This window comes from Falco naumanni, chromosome 1, assembly GCF_017639655.2.
Source record: "Falco naumanni isolate bFalNau1 chromosome 1, bFalNau1.pat, whole genome shotgun sequence".
Taxonomy (NCBI): domain Eukaryota; kingdom Metazoa; phylum Chordata; class Aves; order Falconiformes; family Falconidae; genus Falco; species Falco naumanni.
Window position 1 is genome coordinate 70,549,033 of NC_054054.1, and position 23,919 is coordinate 70,572,951.

A 23,919-nucleotide genomic window follows, 5' to 3' on the forward strand; every position below is an offset into this window, starting at 1 on the left:
TCAAAGCCTCTTATTTTGTATGACAACATAGGACTGCTTTTTCCACTTTCATCACTGTTTTTACCTACAATTAATATCATCTGACATTTTACTGCATAATTACTAAATCTTGTAAGGCCTTTCCTCCCATAATTTTTTTTCCAATTAGCCCTCTTCCTTACTGCTCTGAATACTTTGTATCACTAGTGTAAGTTTTTTCCAACTGCCTGCCTCCTGTCTTTGGCCAGTTACTCATCCATACCCAAGCAATTACTGACTTAATCAGGTTTGCTGACTCTTACAAAAAACCAACAAGAAATCTATAAAGCAAGACTTCACATTACAGAAAATTTATTTGATTACAATTTCTATTAATTTGTCCTGGTAGAAGCAACACATTAACCTGCTTCTAGTTCTCAGGTCTGCAGAGAAATTGGGTTTTGGAATCACAATTACACCTTCTAGCACTACAGAACTGAAAAATTGCACAGTACTGTTAGAAATACAGCTATTTTACTGTTTCCTCAGAGCTGTTAATGAATACCAGTTAGTTCTGGCAATTTCTTGTGCTCAACCTGACCATTTCTGCTCTAACTTCTTGATTGCTTCAACTCCAGACAGTCTGAACAAAGTGGGCTGAATAAAGTGATGCCACCACTCAGTGCTGCTGTATCAGACCCATTAGAGCTCCAATATGAACTGGACTTGAAGGCAGCCAAGTGGTGTGCTACAACTGACATTGCCAATGCATTTTTCTCAACTGCTTTGGCAGAGCGCAGGCCACAGTTTGCTTTCACATGGAGGAGTGTTCAATATACCTGGAACTGACTGTCCCGGGGTGGGAACCACATCAGCTCAACCATTTCAGTTCTGTGTGTTTCAAGCCACGTTGCTCTTGTCCCAGTTGCTTTCCTACACGCAAGAAGTTGAGCTCCTTTCAGGTAAATAGTAAAAAGCTGGTGCTGGTACCCAACAATTGAACATACTACTTCTCCTGTCCTGAGTACCCATCTTGGCAGACAGGGCTCAAGTAATAGCCTTTTGTAAACATCTGAAGAAGAGGATGCTCATGGAACAGAAGAATAATATCTGTTAAAGGATGGGGCACCACAGTTAATGAGAAGGTATAAATCCATATGTTGGGTATAAAGATGGTTTAAGTATGCGGTTTAAGTGTTGATAAGAAGGAATTTCACGACAATGGAATGGTTAGAAGACATATATATGTATGTATGAAGTTATGTGGGACCTGAACATAATGCAAATGGTATAGAATAAGGCATGGAGATTGTATTTGTTCTGGCTGAGCCCCATAGCAGCCCTCACAGAGCTGTGCTTGTATCAGTAGCTAAAAAGGTATTGATAACACACAGTGTTTTGGCCACTGCTGAGCAGTGCTCACACAGCATCAAGATGGGCTCTCCAACAACTAGTAGGCTAGGAGCGAGCAAGATCTTGAGAGGGGATGTAACCAGGATGGCTGACCCAAACTGACCAATGGCATATTCCATACCGTACGACATCTGGTCAGATATAAAAGCTAAGAGAAAGGAGGAGGAAGTGGGGGAATGACACATTTGTTATGTACAATGTCTGTCTTTCGGAGCAATTGCTATGCATACTGAAGCCCTGCTTCCCAGGAAGTGGCTGAACATTGCCTGCTGATGGAAAGGAGAGAATACCATCTTTTGTTTTCCTTTGCTTCCATGTGCATGACTTTTGCTGTTGCGGGTTTTTTTCCATCTTATTTTCTCCCCTCCTGTTCTGCTGAGGAAGGGACTGATACAACAGCTCGGTGGGCACATGGTATCCAAGGTCAACCCACCTCAAATTACAAGAACTCTAAGTGTTATCCCAGAATATAGCCATTTGGACTTCCTGGGTTTTGTCTGTACTTTGCTAACTGCAGGGACGGACACACAGACACACCCACACACCCTTGATGTAGACATGTACCAACTTAACAAGCAGTCATGTGAGCAGTATGCAAGTGATTTTAGGGCTGGGACAACAGCATCAAAGCTAAGTGTACTTTTACATATTGCACAGAATTATCTTAAAGTTCCCAAGCCCAAGCTAATACTTCAAAAAACATCCACAAATCATCAAGTTGCTTTTCTTAATGCTTGTCTTTTGCTTCTTTATTTTTTTTTTGAGATATCCAGCAATTAAATAGGTGTTTAGCATTAACTTTAAAGAAGAGCAAATTACATGAACTCTAATCAACAGTCTTCATCCTGTTAGCAGACTCTAGAAGGTCAAATATAGTCAGTACAAAGAGCCTTCATGAAGTATTAATAACATGATCTAAAAGAATTTCCACTCATGCTAATGAAACCTGAAACAATTGCTTACAAATCTGAAAGGGAAATCAAGTCTCTGTTACCAATGGACTGGATGCTATGATTACTCCATCAATATAAAAAGTCAGTGGTATTCATAAGCCTGTTCTACGCTTTTATCTCAGTTTTCAAAGTAACACAAAACAGAGGTATCCCAGAACCAACTCCAAAATCCCTTCAGCTCCTTCACAATTAAGCTTTTTCCTGGTTACCACTCAACTCCTCCCTAGCTAGGTTTGATATTCAAGCAGGACTGCTACACTTACATACTTGGAACATTACAGGAAACTGTATCATTAACAAATTAAATACCTCAGCCAGCCATGGAGGATGGTAAAAATCATATATGAAATAAATTAATTTCCTAAAACAACCTTTTTAAAAAATATTATTTCTTGCAGTAAGCAGAATAAAAGGCTGTCTTTGGGTATGAAAACTTTAAAAGCAGCACTAGCAGTGAGATCTTTTACGTAATACTCAAAAAAGACATAATGTTTTTAACACCACATAAACAATATTACAGCAATTTGACCAAGAACAGTAGATAGAAATAGTTTTATTTATTTTTTATTTTGAGAATGAGTATTCAGATAAATCTAACCTGTACATCTTCACAACATCTTGGGCTTCATGAGCTTTCTCATAATATCATACAGCCTCAAAATGTTGGTTCTAGTTGTGATTTTAGGTAAAGGAGCCATTGAGGAAAGTGCTATTGCTATACACAAACCTATTGTTTGCAACTTTGTGCAACAATGCAACAAAATTCCATACATACATGCAGATACAAGAAGGACGGTTTTTATTCAATAGCAGAGGGATTTTATTTTTGTACACGGTCCAATGGGATCTTAGACTGAAAGGCAATTTCCAACAAGGTTAATGTTAAGCAAGCATCAATGCTAGCATCACTATTACATCTCTGAAAAAGAAGGTAGAGGGTTTACCTTATTTTCTTGGGATTGTGTTAAATCTAAAGACTGAAATTAATTATTGAAGTGTTAATTCCAGGAAACAAATCTTGCTCAAAACATAAATCTACTGATAGTCATAAATAATTTCATCTTTCCTACCTTTTCATGGCATCCACTTCAAAAATAAGCATTAAAAGGAAAGTTCTGTTCGCAGAGTAATTCAGATTACTTTCACAGTATGAATTTCCACACCATGCTTAAAACAGGTGCAACAGACAAAAGTAAAAAAACCCTAAGTCCAGAGAGGACAAATAACATATGTTGCATGGGAATTACAAAATTATTGTAACCTATCTCCTAATTCCATTCAAGAGATCTCTCTGCAACATCTATTGTTACAGAAAAATTTGAATACTATAGTGAAACCCATTTCTATAATAAATATGGCTGTATTATCTATAAATAAATAACTGACCCTTGAATTGAAAGTGTTTCAGTAGTACAAAATATGATGGGATAATAGTAATTTTAACAGTAATTGAATACTCCGGGTGAAAAAAAAAAAAATCATCACATTTGCAGCATTGTTGGTACACTGTTACTACAAGTAAAACTGAGTAAAACTGGCTGCCTGAAATATTTTGCATAGCTAAATATGCAGTTTGAGCTTTCTATGACTGGATTTTTTAGCTATGAGCCTTCCATGAAGGTAGACACAGTTTCTTTTCAGTAATGTAACTGTATAAATGCGCTGATCTTCCCAACAAATACTTAGCAAAATACACTATTGACAAAAATCCAGATTTTTGCAGGCCATGCAACACAATACCTAGTATCACTGTTAGCTAGTGGACATGATCATCACAATGTGTAACTACATTCAAAAGTTTCAGGTCCTTCCCTTCAGATATTACTGAACTTCTTGGTGCTTCTGCTCTGCTCAAAATGAGCAGAACCCAAAGACCTATTTTCTTGTGCAAAGAAATCTGAACTACACAGACCTCATACAGTAGGGTGGTTGCATGGACACCTTCCAGAAAAAAAAATGCACATCAGGTGAGCATACACGTGGCTTCGTGGCTTCTGGGGCTTCCTATTGTACAGATGCATTAAGAGCAAAAAGCTATCTGAAAGTAGCTGACTGCTGTCACACAAGTCCTACCACCCTAAGCTAGTAATCCCAGCTAAAAAAAAAAAAAAAAAAAAACAACCACAGCATCATGCTCTCCTCAGCCAGGTGTCCATACTCCCAAATGAACAACTGAAAACTCTGATGACAAGAAATACAGACTGGTAACTCAAGACACCACCTGGGGTGACTCTTCCTTTAAGGAATCCAAACATCACTGAACCACATCATCATACTATTCCCAGTATCTTACTTTGGACTTAAACCGCTTTCTTTTGAACATGGTAATATTCCATCTCCAGCATAGACTGTGTACTAGCAAGGTTCTGATTAGAAATGGAAGAAGCTCTGTTCAGACTTCTCTTCCCTTCCACTCAATGAATTAATGCTAGGCATGAGATTAATCAGTTGCTGCTGCAGTTACAGATTCAGCAATGAACAATGTAGGAGGATAAAGCTTACAGCCATGATGACTGATGTTTCTGCATTCCAGTCAGTCACGAGCAGTTTCAGACATCAAACTGTACCAGCTCCTCCCACAGATGGCTCATACATATCATGTGGTCTGAAGGGAGAAGGCCACACAAACATCAGAAACTCGTGGGGAAAGCAGGTATGCGGCTTTGTCTATTGGTCCTGGGCTTTGACATTCCATTTCATTTAATTATCACAACGATTTTGGACTACGAGGGTCTCTTCAGGTCCAAGACAGATGTGCATTGTTTAGTCATGTATATCAGCAGCTGGGATTAGGAGGCCCCTGACTTGTCACCTTGCCCCTCCACCCACTAAATGCCTCATAATTACATCTTTTCTAGGTATCACTATACGGTGGTATATTGAAAATACAGAAAATAAGCAAGCCCTCTATCCTCAGGTACTAATCTCATGTCATCTTCAGTTGCTACAGCACCACCAGCCTTACTCTCAAAGGGAGGACCTTCATATCTTGTTTCAGTGTCATGTGGGATTGGTTGTCCATTAGTGCAGATGCATGCAAAGGCTTTATTGAGTGGTACAAATGGAAAGATTTAATTTCTTGACCATTACACAAAAGCCTGGTACCATCAAGTTGTGACACAAGGCAAAAAGTTATTGTGAGTACCATCAGACGACCATACTGAGCTCCACCAATTTAAGACAGCTTTAAACACTCTGATTCACGAAGCCTTTTCAGGCAACAACCAGCAGCACCCTGCACTTACACAAAGTAGGACGCAACCTTCAAGGGCCAAACTTTCCAAGTCTTGCTGATAGAAAACTCTGAACTATTGAACTACTTGAGGCCATCCTGATACAATTGTTCTCTTGGCAAATACTATACCAACAGCTAAGATGGCTGCTGTTCCCTCAGCAACCTCAAGAACACTTCAATGCCCATTTTGCATGCAGCTGTGGTACCAGTTACCATTCTCTGCCCTGTATAAGATAATGGCTTTGACACCCAAGCAGTGAGGGGAAAAGGATGTTGTTGGACTTGACCTCTCAAATTCCTCCCCTAAATACATATTTGATTAATTAAAAAATATAGTAAGGTTAATGACCTCACAAGAGATGATTGAAGGCTATTGGTCTTTCTTTGTGCCCTCATTCTGAAAAGAGGCACCACTGTTTAATTCCCTCCCGCCACCTGACAAAGGTGAAGAAGTTACCTCTTTCTTTCAGGTTCTACAGCAAAAGTCAATGGTAACTAAGGGTACCAGTGTCAAAATTATCAGGTAAGAATAATCGACTACAAGATCTATTTGCATTTGATTTTGGTTGGGGTTTGGGTTTTTTTTTTAATTGTATTTGCTCACTTAATTGCCAATTCGCAAAATCCAGTGAGCTCTTAAGACAAATTAATGTTCTAATGTAAAGAAATTTCCACCATACCGTGTTTAACTGCTTTAACTGAAGTTTTGTATTATACATGTAGGAAGAGGCTGTAATTATCTGAAAGCACACATGCTTCAGGCAGAAAATACCATTCTTGAACTTGCAAGTTTGTCACACTGAATTGTGTGACAAACTGAATTGGGGAAAATTACTGAACTTTTATCAGCTGTGAAACTGGAACAACTGATACATTTCAGCTAAATATATAGAACTGAACAAAAGTAGTAGTGATCAGGGTAACTAGAAACGAGCCACTTTTACTCAGTAGCAGTCTTTTAATGAAGAACGTTAAAAGAGAAAAGCTGCTGCTGTTTGGAACCTACACTAAGAACTAGTTAGCTAGTGATCATAAGCAGGAAGGAAAGGTTAAAGATAAAGTGACAAGTGGCATATTTTTAAGTGCATTAAGGTGGCTTCTTCAACTTTCAACTAACTTTGAGGCCAGTGCTTGTCTTAATTAAAGTTTTAGTTGACATGCACAAGGTTAAGAGGGAACTGCTGTTTTGTATGTTTTGTCATGTGATATTCCCTTCTCTGATATTCTCTGCAGAGGGTTCTAGAACACCTCAGCTATAAAAAAAGCAGAAAATCTAATATTACAGTATTGTAGTACTGTCTTAGTCTGTGGGAATTTTCATAAAATTGCAGTAAGCAAACAAGAGCCTAAAGTGATATTTCTGCAGCTCTTAGAAAACATCCTTCTTATTTCCCAAATTATTGACACAGAACATTACTTCTTTTTTAGCAATTTAAATAGACAGTTAAAATGACTTCTACAGTGTCAATATCAATTAAACCAAATAAATACTTAAAGCCCCATCTGTTTCTTTTCAAAACTCACCTGGACACGGCTTTGTGAAACCTGCTCTAGGTAAACCTGCTTTAGTAGCGGGGCTGGACTAGTTGACCTGCAGAGGTCCTTTTTGACCCTGACTATGCTGTGATTCTATAATCTCTTTAGGTCTCTTACTGCCCATTTTCTCTGCAAATATAAATTTTCTCAGCTGCAAATTTGTCAATTTGTCTAAAGCTAGAAAACATCCAGACAATTATAAATACATATGAGTCTCAAAGTAATGATTTATAGAATTCTTTGTTCCACTTTTCCTTGCTATGTTGTCTTTATTGTGGATTCCTCCATTTCACTAGTGGATTTAAATACTTAATGATTGTCTTATTAACATTTGTAAGTAATAACCATAGCATCAGCAATAAAAATCAATGCATACAAGTGACTTACTAGTTTGTTGATGGTGCTCTTCTTCACTTTGGAATGGGCTGAATTTATAAGTAGATATTTTGCTTTTCAATAACCAAGTCAGAACATTGTCCAGCTTCTCTACAGAAGAAAATTTAAAAGCCTGTTCAAAATAAGAAAAAATCAAAGAAAAAAAATTAGTTTATTTATTGCATATGTTTTTAGCTTTATCCTCAGAGTGCTGCTGAATCAAATGAATGAAAACAGTGTTATTACAAATTCGCTTTCAGTAAGAGAAGCAGTTTCTGAAAGCTACAGAAGAGATACCGGTATAGATAGAAGGATCATGGTAACACAATCCAACTGAAGAAAACCAGCTATAACAACTTACGAAGTTCAGCCATGACTAAAAACTTCTGAATGAAGGGTAAGGACAGGATGATTATTTCTTGATTTAGCTGTGTACAACAATGCTGGGTGATAACCAGGAACTGTTCTGACAGACGCGAGTCGCCAATAAATCCAAGGTCTTACTACAGCAGTAATTCAGGATGAGTTGACTTTAGTAGCCTTCTGTTACCCAAAATCTTTACATTAAGATTGTGTACTTTGGTAGGTAGGAAACGGCTTCAATTCAATCTGCAGAGGCCTAACATTGCTGATAGATTAAGAACTGATAGCAACCAGTGAAATTAGCTTCCTATTAAATACATAGCCTTTAGACATGAGAAATCCTCACTGACTTGCCACAAGATCTTTTTTTGATTGCCTCTTTCTGGAGAGAAGGCCAAGATCTATTCCTAATGACTCTCAAGGCAGCCATAATTAAGTTTGTTTGCTTGGTGTGATAGGAGACTACATGATAAGCACGACTACAGAGATTTGAGCAGTAAGGTTATTTTACACTGTTTACTATGGCACTAGTCCAGTCTGTGCTGCACTGGGTGCCAAAAGATGCTCATTGATGGCCATCCATGCTCATACTCCAGTCAGATGGCAGCAGCTGTGTGTTAAAGGTTGCCTTTCCACAGTTGAACTGTTTCTGGTCAAGACAATTCTGGGATCACTAACAGGGAATATCTGCAGATACACTTAGCACATAAACTTAAAAAGAAACTCTGTGACTGACATGCTGAGAAGAAAAGGACAGAGGGGTCTACTGATGAAACACAAAGTTTAATTCCCGAGGCTGTTAAAAGTGAGTAAGAAAATAAGTGTGACATGATCAGAAAATGTCGAGTACACAGGCAAGATACAATTTTCAGCCGAGTCCTAGCCAGAATTAGAAGACAAGTTTGCGCAGATAGGGAGCTACCAATAATAAAATGATTATTTTTCCCGTAATTGATAGTAGGCCGTCCAATATTGATTATGACACATCAAATTCATCACATTTAGTAACTCGTCACCTATTTCTTTCCATAATTCACCCTTTCTGTACTGCTGAATTATATTATCTGTATTTGTTACTCAATAATTACGAATACATAATTTAGTCCTCAGTAACCAAAGCAGTAAGTATTATAAAAAAAGACTCTACCTAGAAAAAAAAATCTTGAAGACTTGTTCTAGAACAAAGATCTAATTGGAGTACCAGACTTACAGTGTGAATTGAGAAAGGATATGCAAAACCTCCCAAATATCTAAGAAAAAAAACCCCTATTAACATGAATACCACATTTAAAAATCAAGGGGAGTAATTCAGTTAGGAAACCATACTATTCTCTCTTATTCCAAGTAGGTCTTCTTAGATACAATGTCATCATTGGTACCACCTTAACAGAGTTCAATCTAGAGTAGGACAAAGAGAAGTAATAACATAGGAACTGTCTCAGATGAGAGTATGTGCAGGTACTGTCCCATGAAGAAAGAGGCTCAAACCCACTGGTATTCACTGAAACAACTGTATAGCAGAAATTCCAGTACATAGAGAATAAACATATAGGTGGGTTTCTAGACAAACTGAACTTGAAGTAATATTTATAATTTCCTTTTAAAATAGCAGGGATACCCCTTACACATTCCATACCCCTACCTATCTAGCCTTCCCTGTTCAAAAGAAAATGAACAAAGTAAAAACACCCCAACACCACCTGCCTCTTATAATCTGTCCTGAAATGCTCAAGGAGCAATTTCAAACCAAATCCATTTCAGACTGTCTTGTATATCAAAGCCAAATAAACACCCTACAGCCTCTTTTCAGCAAGCATGCTCGTTAATCTTGCCAGCAAAGCTCCTCTGCTTTTTAATGACCTGAGGCAGGAACCTTTCCTTCTCCCTTTTATTCAGGCAGAAATCTGGTAGAGAAGTACCTGAGGAGTGTTTAGCTCTTATTTTGCACTCAGACAACCAAATTTACATGGGATAAAACAATGTTTCACAATCCGAGATCGAGCAAGTTCTTGAAATGAGAATGCACAACTTCAGGAACTTGCAGCAAATTTTTCAAGGCCATAAACAGTTGCATGGCTTAACTACATCAGGCTAACTCAATTTTGACAAGCTGCTGAGACAGAAGTTAGACTGACTGATCTCCCAAATGGAACAGACTAATTTACAGTTAATTTTCTCATGCTTTAACAGGCCTGCCTTCCAATGGCCTGTCTATACATTCCTATGATTTCCAAGTCAGGCACAATACACTTCTTATACACAGTTATTAGTGCAATTTGCTCAAAGTTTTCCACCTCATATTTTTTTTTCTCTTACTTCAGGGATCTAAAATCTGAAGGCTCAAGCAATGATTTAACAAGCTATCTTGTTAACTAAACCATAACGAGGAGCTTTGTTCTGCTACTCTGCAACAAAGGCACAGCAGGAAAATCTAGGTTAGTTATTTTTAAAAGTCTACGTTGATGCCTTTTGTCTTACATACAGGAGCACTTGTTCCAGTACTTAAGTGAAGATAACAGCAGAAACAACAGCGAAACCTAACTAGCAATAGTATCTAGCACTACCTAGCTCCATACCAACACAAAGCTCACTTCCCCCAAGAAGGAATTCAGTTTAGAGAATTTTACTTTACTGCCTATTCCTGCTCCAAAGCACTCACAGACTCTAAGTAAACTGCATTTACATATTTTGATGCACCCTACACAAGTCTCTAAAGGCCCGTGAAATATTCCCAAGAAATCCCAACAGTACATGCCTGAAGTTCATGCTGAATCTTCACCAAAGCCAAGGGAAGTAGAACTGTATTTAAAGTTAAGCACACTGCAAGGGAACACTGAGCCATTCAGGAGTTTCAGGAAGTCCACATTTTATCTGAATATTGATTTAAAACATGACAGAAAAGAAGTAAAAGCACTACTTTCTCCTTGTGTTCTTGCAGACAAGTTATTTCCAGGAGCCACTCAGAATTAAGCTAGTGAGTTTGTAGGTAATCCTTATGGTCTCTGAAGCACAGCCAGCTGCTCTTTGCTCCACCTTTCAATCTTGGTCCTTCTGCAAGTGCTACTACCTGCCCTAGAGCTCATCACCAGTAGCTTGTCCTCCTCACTCAGTACCACCTCCTCAGGTGTAGGCACTACCTGCATTCCTTTGCTCCCTTTTCACAGCAACATGACACAGCTGTATGCAACAGAGGAGCCCCAACTGCTGACCATCACACATGGGCTTCCAAAAACATCCTTGAAAAAGGAAATGAAGCACATAGCTTGCTACTTTTGTGAATGAGGTGGTCTACATTCTTCAATAACTGCTAACAAAGCCTGAAAATATGTGCCACTGAAACACAGCACACACAGCCAGTAAATTAACATACTTCTTGCTGGCTTTAGCAGTACTAACAAGGTTAGATTTACATAAAGATGAACTCTTTCAGTAGTTCTTATATATCAGACACTACTTTATATGCGCTTCAATATCTAGATTACTTCTGCCAAAAAGAATGGGCTAGACTTAAAAATCACTTAGGCTTTTCTGACAGTTTTAGCCACTGACAGAACATGGAGAGATTTCATACCTAGAGGAAAATAAAGAAACATTTTAAAGTAACTGCTGCTGACATGGCTTAGAAGATTGAAACATTAAGAAGGTTCAAATTATCTTTGGGGATCAGGTAAAGGCGCATACATAATATGACCACGTAAGTCATGTAGTGTTTTCTTACAAGTTTCCATAGAGGATCTGCAATTTATTTTCCTTCTTCTTTTTCAACATACACTGTAACCGGAATCCTGTTTGATGACTATGATAAAAACATCCTTTAAGATATCAAGTCTCTCAAAATCATAGCAGTACTATTCCATCAAAGCTTGTCACACAGACTTTCTGAATCTCTAGATATTCTAAGTCACTCAAACAAACATGAACCTTATCAATCATTAATTTCAGTAATAAGGATATGACCATATTTTCAATTTTTTTTAAAAACCTAAGAAATCTGTACCAGGAAACCCCAACACTAACTAATTGAATCAATAGTTGCATTTAGTAGAACGTCTGAGAGAAAAATCAATACACCATGTAAATCCAGCAGAATGCTGAAATGAGAAGTTGATAAAAAGTAAAAAAAGATATGAAAAAGTTTATTTATGAATTATAAGAACCTTAAAATCAGTCTGTACACTGGGTTATTACAGAAACTCCCTAAGACAGCTTCTTTAATGCAGAATTATAAGAAAACAAGAGAACAAAAAAATTCACAGCCTTTAGCCAACACCCACCCTCATATGTCCTGATAGCAAGTTCATTGAGCATTATGATTCAGTTATTATGACCCCAGCGCTTCCTACTTTACTATAAAATGTCAGAGTTTTTTCTTGAAAAGCTTATGCAAATAAACTTACTTCATTTTTTACTCTATTTATTTCCTTACATTTTAAATATTTATTCAGTTGTTTAAATGTCTTGCTAATGTTGATAAATGACTTCTAAATTCAGAAAAATTCGCAACACAGAAAATTACAACCGAACAGATGTGGCAAAGAATTTAATCCAAAAATGTAATTTGTAAAAACCTTAGAATATGTTTAATCTGAAATGTGGCCAATGTTAATCTTTAATTGCTCTCTGACAGGAGGAATTCACAAATGCAACAGTACCACACTTCGTTGGTCTCCCACTAAGATATATGAACTGTCCCGACCATCAGTAAAAGGAATGGATTAGCTGTAAGCCTATGTGTTGGGTTTTGTTTATCTGCTTGGCTTTACTGGAGGACAAAGTGGAGAAAGGGAAAATAATCTTAACAACAATAGCACCTCAAACTAGCTGGAAGGGTTGGCAACACAATATACAGTACAATGAAAGCATTTTACCAAAGCACTGTGGGTTTGGTATGCATTACTGTAGCAATTTGCTTTCATCACAGAATTCTAATAAGGAGATATTTCTCAGATTGCAAGCATTTGTGAAAATCTTGAATTTTTCTTTGAACCACAGAGTAATATTGCTTTGATCAATAATTGCTGTAAGCTTTACTATTTTATTTTAATTTTGTTTTCCATTGCGTTTGATTGTTACTTTGCACTGTTGCCCCCCAGATACTTTTGCAAATAAGCTAATAGTCTCAAAGGTTTTAATTACCCTGGCTAAAGAAAAATTACTACTACTCCTGCTACTTGACAGGAATTTAATTACTATCAAGTCTGTTTTGGTTTTCCTTGCGTGAACATATTTTTAAAGATTAAGGTAATTCATGTTATGTAAATTGCATCTTTATGATCTATCTTATTGCCATTAAATCAGGTTTACATGGGAGCTTAAAGTATTTTAAAAGTTTGTGGAAATACTTTAGCTATCTAGCTAGTTAGTTTACCTCATTCTGTGGCCCAGCAGGTGACGTTAAGTGTGATGACAAATCTTCCAACACATATGTACACTTACAAAAGAATTACCATTAGTATACTTCCCCACAGAGCAGCCATTATATTGTGTGGATTGTAAAACTTATCCAATTATAAATATCTTCTTGGTATTAACTTTTCAGATGCTAAAACCAAAAAATTAAGAGCAGGCAAACAGCATCGCCTCATTTAAACCCTTGCTTATTATCCAGATGAGTAAAGCTGAGGAAATTGTTAAACATACCTGGCAGTCATAACCTACAGCTGTATTTCCTGGTGTGCACTACTGCTCTGCCTAGAATTATTTTTGCATTTGAATATAATTTGAATTGCATGTGTCTTACTAAATATTAGTCATGCTGGTTAAATGAAGGGTCAAACTCCTGAATAACGCAAATAATTCTCCAGTGGAAGTACCAGGTGTGTTGTAGGTATCTAGGTTACCATGTTAATTATAATTTTTTTAATCATTATGATATTTCTTACGCATAAAATTGTAAATGAAACCTGTTAGAAGCTTACTTTGATGTCCTTCAAAACACAGGCTAAAGAATGATGGATATTAAAAATGCATTTGTACTTGGAGTTGCACTATTTTTCTTGTGCAATAGCCTGTTTTCTTAAAACAGAAGTGACTTGTACTGGGAAGGAATCTACCCCCACCCTTAATAGAACACTAATATTGCAATACATCATTTTTTATTAATCCTTTCGTTACGAGTGTAATGCCTGAGGTGGTAGATAAGGTAGATTTGTCACAGGAAAATGAGACTGTCTGCACTGGAAACACAGACCATTATTTTTGTTCTGGCTTTGCAGTTACAATATAGACATCATGACAAGTCTGCTTGGGCTATCCACCATTCAACAAATGATAACTGAGATTCTGTCCTTTCTTAATAGATGCTTTCTTTTCTTATTATTTTGTATGTGCTATTGGCAAAGGACACGTTGCAGAGCACTGCAGCCTGCTGTGCTGATTTGAAACCCAGCTCAAAACCTGAATTCTTCTAAATATATGCAAAGAATCTGCATGGCAACCAGCAAACCACATGAATGATAATTCAGCAGCTGTAAATGTACTCTATATGAATAGCAACCTACTGTCTCCCATACAAACTATGCCAGAAAAATCCTGCTTGACCGTGAATGAATAATAACCCTCCAAATACAATATGATTTAAGATTACTTGCTTCTATTGGTCTTAGAACATACTAAAAAGGGCACTTTAAATGGAGAGGGACATTGCTACTGTTATTATTTTCATTCTATGTAATGCAGAATATTGTCCACTAGGCATATACAGCACAAAGGATGTTTATATTACTTTCTATACAAAAACAAGAAAAGAGAAAATTTGTTTTCACTTGCTTACAACTAGACATCTCAAAAGACAGGCCTCTGTAATCCTAAACCTGTTACTGAGACATTACTCATTACTGTGCAATCAAAAGATTGTGCATTATCTCTTAGCTCATGCAGGCACTTATATTGTATTTTTTAATTAAAAATGCAGAAGTCAACTTACCTGACAAGTGAAAGCTATTGGGTCAGCCACCTTCTTGAAAATGTGCTCAATCTCCTCTAGTGCAGTATAGTACTCTATCTGCGCTGTGGTCTTAATGACTCCCCCACAGTAGACATTTATATATACAGGGCCAGCACAAAAATCTTTTAAAACACAAATCAGAACAGTAGCTGAAAATATTTTACAGTCCCAGACCAGAGGTCTTGGGGAATAAGTAAAAGAACAGGAAAATACCACAGAAAATGCATAGAGTCAATTAAATGGATTTGCATTTCACACATGATTCAGTGTAATCAGTTTTTTATCCAGGTCTTTCAGTCTAACATTAAAAAGCTGACAGAAGAAAATACATATCTGTAAATCTGTATAAAACAAAGCTATAGTATTGCTTCACGTTAGAAAGGAGATGAAAAGAGCATGCTTCAAATTTCCAACTTCCCTTTGATATACTGATGACCTATAAACAGATTCCCTATGCCTACAAACTAAGGAAAAGTTCATTTATTACAAATAGTGGAATTGCTCTTCATCTTTTGAAACATTTTTCTTAATTGCAGACAAGGTTCTCAAAATTGGATTTGAACTAGGCTGCAGAAATTGCAGTGTAATTATTTCCATTCCAGTTGTTTACCTAGTAAAACCAAAGGAAACAGGCATTTGTACAGTCTGTCGTTACTTAAGTGTAACTTGCTCTGTGTACGCAGCATAAGCCCCTTTCATGAGCACATTTTATAATTCGTTAGTATTCATTGTGCCAGGCATCCTGCTGTACCATACCAGCACTAGCACAGTTTCCTTAAAACTCAAACTCTGCCCACAGAAGAGCAATAAAAATGCGCAATCCTGAAAATGGAGAAGAGTAATAGGGCCAAAGAAACGAAACAAATAGAACATCACCTTAAATCACTCAAATGGAAACTGATCAAATGCATTTTTTAATAAAAACAACAAACCAAAAATATTTTTTGGTCAGCTGAACTCTTATTAAAAAAGGGTACTCCCTAACTTCCAACTTTTCCAGATTTTGGAACAGAAAAATGCTTACAGAGGGAAGCATTAAATGCCAATAATATAAGAAACAAAATGAAACTTGGGCTGCAGGTCTCTGCCAGATTTTTCACAATATTTCATTTACTGTTCATATTTTATTTCCTCATGCGCTATAGAAACCTCACTGTAATCAACAATGTTCTCAAAGTATAATTCTGGAAGAATCTTTCAAGATCTGTGAATGAGGATTTCAGCTCTCCTCTGAAATCAGTTACAGATGAAAGTTTCCTGTTGGTCATGTACTTCCCAATCAGGTCTCTAAAACCAAACTCTCTGCACGATCACAGTGATAAAAAAACCTCAGATCATATGTGGCTGTCACCTCAGGACAGTGTTCTGGATGAAAATCAGACCACAGAATTACCCAAATGTAATTCCAAGAAGCCACTGTTGAAAATTGTAGCTTATACATATATATTTCTTCTATCTAATGTTGTATTCTAATGCTTTTAGAATAAAATTTAAGTTCTTTTGCGAATTCACAGCATGCAGTGCAGTAGCAAGCTACACTCTAAATACTTAGGTGAAATTTTTTTTAATTCTTAACTCACATCATGTGAGTAGGGATAGATGTGGCACCTAAATCTGCACAGACCTTCTAAAAGAAACTGTTGTTACATAGCTAAAACTGTTGACAGCTAGTTATAGATGAAGCAGTTGAAAAAATCATTAGAAACCAGCAGAGCTGAGTGATACAGAGAAATGGCATGGATACAAACAAAGAAAAGAAATTATTTCCTAATCAGTAAGAATTATAGAGGGGAATATAACCAAATTTACTGCATTAAACACCAAATGAAACATTTTAGTAATGGAGTAATAAGAAAAGAATATTAGCTTTGCATTTTATGGCAGTAATTTTGAAGAATGTTAACCTGTGACTAATCAGTGACATTTTAAGACTGCCACCTGCCATTTAACCACACAAAAACAACCTAAGAGAACCTAGTTTCCCATAAATCACAAGGCCTTTCTTCTCTGCATTATTAATAAATGTTCTGTGTGCAAAACCCATGTACAGGAAACACCTACAAAATAGTGGGAAGTAAAACTACTTATCAGAAAAAGTGATGTGAGCCCAAAGTTTTCTGTTAACTTAAAGAAAGTTTTTCTTACCTAAGGCTTTCACGTACTTGACCTTTTTATTCCAAGAGGTTGGCTGCGTCCTAATTCGTTTATTACCTGCTATGAATTCAATTTCTAATGTTTCATCATCTATTTCATCTTTCAACAGAATGAATATTTCACCAGGATTCTATAAAATTAAAATATGTTCTTGTTAGTCCTTCAGAAAATTATACTGGAAGTGTAAAATGCAAATGAAAACATAACTGGGAAGAAAAGTTCCTTCATACAAAAAAACAGTAATACCAAAACATGCTGCCATCTCAGTGTTATACTTTAGTATTTTACTTACATAAATGACACAATTAATGTAGTATTTTAAATTCATCTTATCTCACAAAATTTTAAGACAGTATTTTAAATACATATGTAGCTGAACTGTTATGTTTTCTAAGAACATTCTACTTTATAGTCCAAGAGAATGACATTCAGCCTAATAAGAACCACCTAAAATACTTTAGACTCAAATTCTTTACAGTGAACTTCCAGTAAAGGCAGACAGAAGCAGCAGGTAATGTGATACAATACCATCCTACTGCCTCCTGAACGAGAGCGAATGTTACTCCCTTAGAACTGTACTGATTGCAATAATGTAAGCCATCTTTGAAAGACAGATAGCAAGCAAAAATACATGACGTTCTATAAACACCACAACCTCAAAATCTGACTGTGGCCAGGCATTTATATAAATTAATGCAGTGCTGGATATTGTACTTCCTCTGTTTATATTTTCATATATTTTCTCACAGAAACTCTGATTAAAAACAAACACATATGTATATTTGTGTCCACTGGATATGCATGGAGATATGTATATATAAATATTTCTGATTTACTTTAAAATTAGACAAGGTATATGCTCACACAAGCACTTGTGTAACTTGTGGTATGGCCACATATGCATGTACCCATATACCCATCATGGATTCTTGCCATGAGACACTCCGTATCCCTCAAAAAGTGCCTGACGACACGCTCCCTCTAAACTACAAGGCCCACATGACAGTTAACATCTCTACTCAAGCTGCCAAAAAATTCTAATAGAGATAAAAATCCCTCAGAGGCTCTCTCAAAACTATTTTATTTACAAATCTTTTGGCTGCAGTGCAGATGTGACAAAGGCAAAATAAACCCCACTGCAGTCTTGATGAACTCTCATTTTGGCCTGTTACCTGCTATTGGTTTTCAAAACTGTTAATAGTATGAATGAGTTTACAGCAGGAAGAGGAGAAGAGCACTGACTGTTATCCTAACGATTTTAGCACCCAAAAACCTTACCTCACATGATATTCTTCCTGGAAGCACCAGTATTGACTGCTCATTAGTTTCTAACATTTCAGAAAGCATCTCTGTTTTAAAACAGAGTTCTGTTTTTTCTGATACTCCCCTGACATCTGTCAAGTTAACATCAGAGCTAGTGTGGTGACCTGAAATATATAATGTGGAAGGAGGACATCGTTAACAAACCCAGCAACAAAACATAGCAATGATGTTGTTTCCAATATATAACTCATATGGCATTTGGAGTCACATTAAGAGCACTGCATGAAAGCCTGGCAATATTCCTTTTTCTGCAAATGTGATGAGGTTCCCCCCTTTGATAATCAGAGCTCACCTCTGAAGTCCTGAACCTGCAGCCTTCATTTATATAAACAGATTCTTCTCATACATTTTGTCTTGTAAAGTCAAAGACAAGGCCTTTACACCAAAATCATTGTGACCAATGAAGTCACAAGATCAGCCAGTTTTGTAGTCTCAGAACAACAAACTCTCATACACTGGGACAAAGTGGGATTTTTACCACTCTTGCTTTCTCTATATGTAAACAAGGACATGCTACACATTTACAACATCAGCCTGCCTGGCTGCAGGAAGGATTTATGTAAAGGCAGTGATACTTGTGACCAGGTGACTATGACAGTAGACAAAGATCTTAACACAGGCTATGGTCTCTGCCTTCCTTTACAGACAAAATGAATGACTGAAGGCATATATTTTTTGTGTAGGATATTCTGGGTTTGGATATGCTATGCCAGTCATACAGATAGCTTGCAACCAGTTTCTCTTCTGCTCTGCTATACCAGTAAAGGCCCAAAAGCCATAGCGATTCCTTCACCAAATCACAGAATTTTAATGAGAAAATATAAAAGAACTGACAACTGCATCTGCAGAGCTCTGACTAAGCCTACGTTTCAGAAAAGCTATTCTTCACACCTGCCACTTTACAGCTGTATCACTACTACTCCTTTCCAGACACTCCATTACCCTGTACAAAACGCTCTTGTCACCCATCTCAAAGGACTGCAGCAGCTCTTCATCACACAGGATTACCCAGCATATTGCAGTAACCTAGTTAGATTAATAGTATCATTCCAAGCAGCTCAGAGTTAAAGTCTTGACTGGCTGGTGAGAAAATATCCTGAGAGTCATCAAGAGTATCTTGTATTACTGTAAATTATGGAATATTCACAGTCAATTACATTCAAGGACATAAATAACTTTTCAGGCACATATTTTCCTCTCAAATGAATGTAGAATATTAATATAAATTAGTGATGGGCAGAATACAGAACAGTAGCAATTTGGCTTTGCTCAAACAAGTACTGCAGCCATTTTGAGGTTTTTCCAAAAGTGCCCAAGTGACTGAGCTATACAAACCACACAGTACTCCTAAGCGGCACAGAACTATTTACATTCAGCATCAGTATTGGTAATTTACAATTAGTTTTCTCACTTCTTGCTTGCCTTTATTTCCCCCATATGTACCAGTTCGTCTGATACAAAATGTTTCCTTTCCTTACCAAATTTGCCTTGCTTAAGAAGGCACAGACTTCATAAACTTCTATAATAAATGTGCCTGCTAAGTGAAGTTATGCCAGACAATGCAGTACAGAAACTTGGGTATGCTATGTCTGATGTAGACTTTTTTTTCCCAGAAGTGTGCTTTGGTTGTTGGAGAGATCTTAGAAAAAGAAAAAAAAAAGTAAGGAAAAAAAAAAAAGTAGCATTATTTGTCCTTGTTTCATTAAGAAAGCTAAAGGTTCTTTGAACATCTAAGGGGTGCAGGTTCAGCATTGGTCACCAGCTAGTAAATTTTCCTACCCTACTCCTGCTTATAGTCTCATGCCTTTAAAGCAAACATTCTAAATTTAAACTGTGAATTCAGTGTAGACTGATAAAATTACACTGAACCTGCGTGTAAATACTTTACTGAAATAGTTTTAATTCCACTTGTTTAAATTTATTCTGAAAGTTAAATAGGCTACACTGAACAAAGGCTATTTTGATTCCGAATGAGAATCCACGCACAATTCAATGCAGTTTAACTAATCCAGCTCAAAAAGTAAGTACATTAGTTTCTATGATTATCACTGTGAAGACTAGACTTTAGCACCGCCCTTCAGAAAATGGAAGGCCTGAACCCTTGCTGACGTGAACAGCTAGGATACTATATGCCCACAGCGCGTACTTTGGGAATATTATGTGTTCATATTTTAAGTCTCCCATAAATTTTAATCACATAGAATTTACTTAAGACAACTCATATGAGGTGAATGCTTCTTCTGAAAATTTGTCTTCCACTTTAAGCAAAGGAGTCTTGCAAAGACAAGAAATATTTCATTATCAGATTGACAAAATGAAAGGACTGAATAACAAATCTGGTAGGCACTGGATTTTCAGATGTCAGCTTTCTGTCAGTGATCATTCTTCAGGGATCGTGTGGATGCATTCTAATCTATGTGAAGTTCACGACAGCTTTATTTCTAGCCTGCACTCTGCTTATCAAAGATGACAGTATTAACTTCCACCTTTTAATGTCCACAATAATTCATCTACTAGGAAGGTCAATGCTAGTGCTAACAAGCTCGTTCAAATTAGGATAATATTTTCCTCCCACATTAATTGTATTTTAGTATTTTTATTATGCTTAGTGACATATAACTACAGTATCAGGACTTCAACTCAGTCGGTATTGGGATTACACAGCCCTAGAGTTCAGACAAATTATGAAGAAAATGCAGCCTTTGCATCAGACTTGGATATTCAAGAGAAACAGCAATTCCCCTACTGACTATGAAAGCAGTTAGCAATTTATTAGCTAAAAACCATCAAGCACAACCTCTTTCACTAAATGTCAGGTCTACCTGAGAATCAGTGAAAGACACGTACAACAGTCCAAGAGTAACAGGGATCTCTATTATCACTACTATATATTTAATAACCAAACTCCAGAGCAACCATCTCCAGCACTCAGATTCCTACCAGCAGTTGCACACACTGTCCTAAAATGCAGAACATGAAACAACCATGTCAAGTGTTATTTGTCAGTGCTGAACAAACAATACATCAGAGATTAAGCAATACTTGGCTTGGTGGCATTAACTAAAACAACGTAGCTCATAAGCGTTTAATACTAAAGTAATGAGATTCTAGTAACACAAATGGAACAAGTACAGACAGTATTTGTTTAATTGTGGGTAGAAGGTGTTGCCTCATGTACAGGTCTTTTGAACACCTACATTCTGGACATCTTCACTGTGAATCCTCTTTACAGTCTCACTTTTAACCTGAAAGCAATGGCTAAGGAGCTCCACTAATTGCTAAGGCTTTCAGAAAAATGATCATTTAACAAGGATTTAAAACTGTAGGCGAAGATTAGCTTAAAAGAAACATAAAAGGAACATCATTATAATGCTGAAATATCAGAGAGAGGATTTATTAAAGGGTATTTGTTGCTTGGTGAATGTGTTCTTTTAACATTTTATATAACGGTGACCTATCTGTGAGATTCTTAAAATGCAGCAGTAACAATTATAATAATGGATTAATAAAATTGGACCCTTTCTTGTAGGATTGAAGTATAAGAAATTATTAACTATATCTAATGATCCTTAGACAGCACTATGAGCTAGAAGCTAAAAAGAAAGGAAAATCTGTTATAATCTTCCCTTGAGTATTCATGTCTCTCCCACCAGGAATTACTGTCTGTTACTGAGGGTAATGCTCTATTTCCATCACATTACTTTTGTTGGCTTACTTTTGACAAATATCTACTGCTGATGGTCACATTGAAAGGATTGATCTTAAATTTAAGTTCATATTTAAATAATAAAATCACACACATTTACTGTAACAGTTATTCACTTAATTGGGCACAGTGCTGATGTTTTCAATTTTACTTCAATGTTCTCTTAATTCATGCAACTTCAATACATCAATTTGGTATATTTTACACAAAGCCTTTTGGAATGCATTATTGCTTTTCATTTAACATTTTTAACCAAATTCATTAAATGACTTTGAAATTGCATTCCTACACATAAACTCAGAATTTTTAACGAAGCCTCTCTACTCTCTTGTGGATTCAACAGTTAATGCCTCACCATGGCTTCTGAACAACTTCCACATCCAACCTCCTTCCCGCTCCCAAATTCTAACTTTTCAAATACACTATTTAGCTATCCATATTGCAGCCTACATGAGTATTATAAACTGTCTCTGTCTTTGATTACTTGGTACTTGCTATGTGTTTTGAGTCAACAATGTATGTGACAGATTTGGGGTATTAAAAATAGCAGAAACAAACTTATGAAAGATTTATGTGTTTTCTAAGGCTACCCATGGAATGAATCTCACAGCCAAAATTTAGTTGGCTTTAAAAAAGCAAAATACTTGCTAGCTTAGCAAATTTCAGTTCTTCCTCAAGTCTTGCTAAAGCAATGCCAGCTGAAGAACTGCAACTGAATTACAAACAAGGTCCTCATTTATCCCTAGATCACACAACATACAAGAGGATGAGAAATATGGGCAAATCTGGTTAGGCAGATGGCAGGGAATGGAAAAGTAATGAAGCGCGTGGCCAACCTGCCACATGAAAGAAAAGACAGGGTGTTCCAGTGTCAAAGAGTAAGCCAAAGGGGATTACAGGGAAGAACACTCAGGCTAAATTCAGCAGATCATGTAAGTGCAGGAGTCATCCCATGTAATATGGCAGGACCCCTCCTCAAGACAATATGAGGTAAAGGCAGAGATGGTCCCACTGGGTTCTGTGAAGTATAATTGAAAAGGTGCTTATGTGTAAATAGCTTCACTGCAATTCAAAACCTTCAAGTCAAACACACATGTGTGCTCTGCAGAAAAATGGATGAAAGTAAAGCCATACAAAAAAAAACCAAAATAACCTTCTGTTATGTGGAAAAATTAGGAAACAAGACTTAAGCACGTCATATTCTTTCTGCTATCAACCATGAGTTTATCATACACATTTATGAAAGCTAATCCTCTTAAAATATGGGTATTTGTAAATGTTGCATGAACTCAGAAAAGTGCAGCAGAGTGGGATGGAAAGGCAGCCTCTAACTGCATGGATTGCTCTATAAACGACTTGAGAAAGGCTGTGAGAAACATGGAGGCAGAAAACATTCACCACACTGGGCTTCATTCAATGAGCCTGTTTTCCTCAGCATGAAGATGAGATTTATTATTTTTTACCATAAGCCCTATCTAAGATACGATTTCAAAGCAAATCCCTTTTTCTGCTCTGCTGAAAAATTTTCTTTTACTGATGGTGAGAGAGGACTTAGGAACAGAAAGGTTTCTAAAAATCACAGAACAATATTAAATACATTCTAAAACATATAAACATCTGACTTAAATCTTAACTTCTTTCATTTGTTTTCTATCATGTAAATTCCAGACCAAGGTAAACATATCCACTACTGAACAAGCTTTAAATAATTTTTCTCTCTATGCTGAATCATCTATCTTTTGCAAATACATTGACAGTTACCTTTGTTTTTCTCAAAAGCATTCTCAGTCCCAGTTCCTCCTGCATGGCTGCATTCTTCTGTCAAAAACAGTAGATTTCTGTGAGTTGGCCTATTTTGCACGTTTCCAAAAAGTTTCTATTACTTTATTTACGGTGAACAATATTTTTTCCAAATAAGCATCAAGTTGACAGTTCCTTTAAAAGCTACGAAGAACAG

The 23,919-nt window shown here is 36.7% G+C and overlaps 1 protein-coding gene across 1 annotated transcript in view; it reads right to left on the bottom strand.

The window, feature by feature from the left end:
- The window catches only part of BANK1 (B cell scaffold protein with ankyrin repeats 1), a 163,571-nt gene that overhangs the window by 100,441 nt on the left and 39,211 nt on the right, over positions 1-23,919 (bottom strand). The window contains exons 4-7 of the mRNA XM_040598660.1: positions 18,212-18,360; positions 16,925-17,063; positions 14,759-14,901; positions 7,483-7,603 (exon numbers count right to left, since the gene is read on the bottom strand). Coding sequence (XP_040454594.1) covers positions 7,483-7,603; positions 14,759-14,901; positions 16,925-17,063; positions 18,212-18,360 — 552 coding nt within the window. The remainder of the gene's footprint in view (positions 1-7,482; positions 7,604-14,758; positions 14,902-16,924; positions 17,064-18,211; positions 18,361-23,919) is intronic.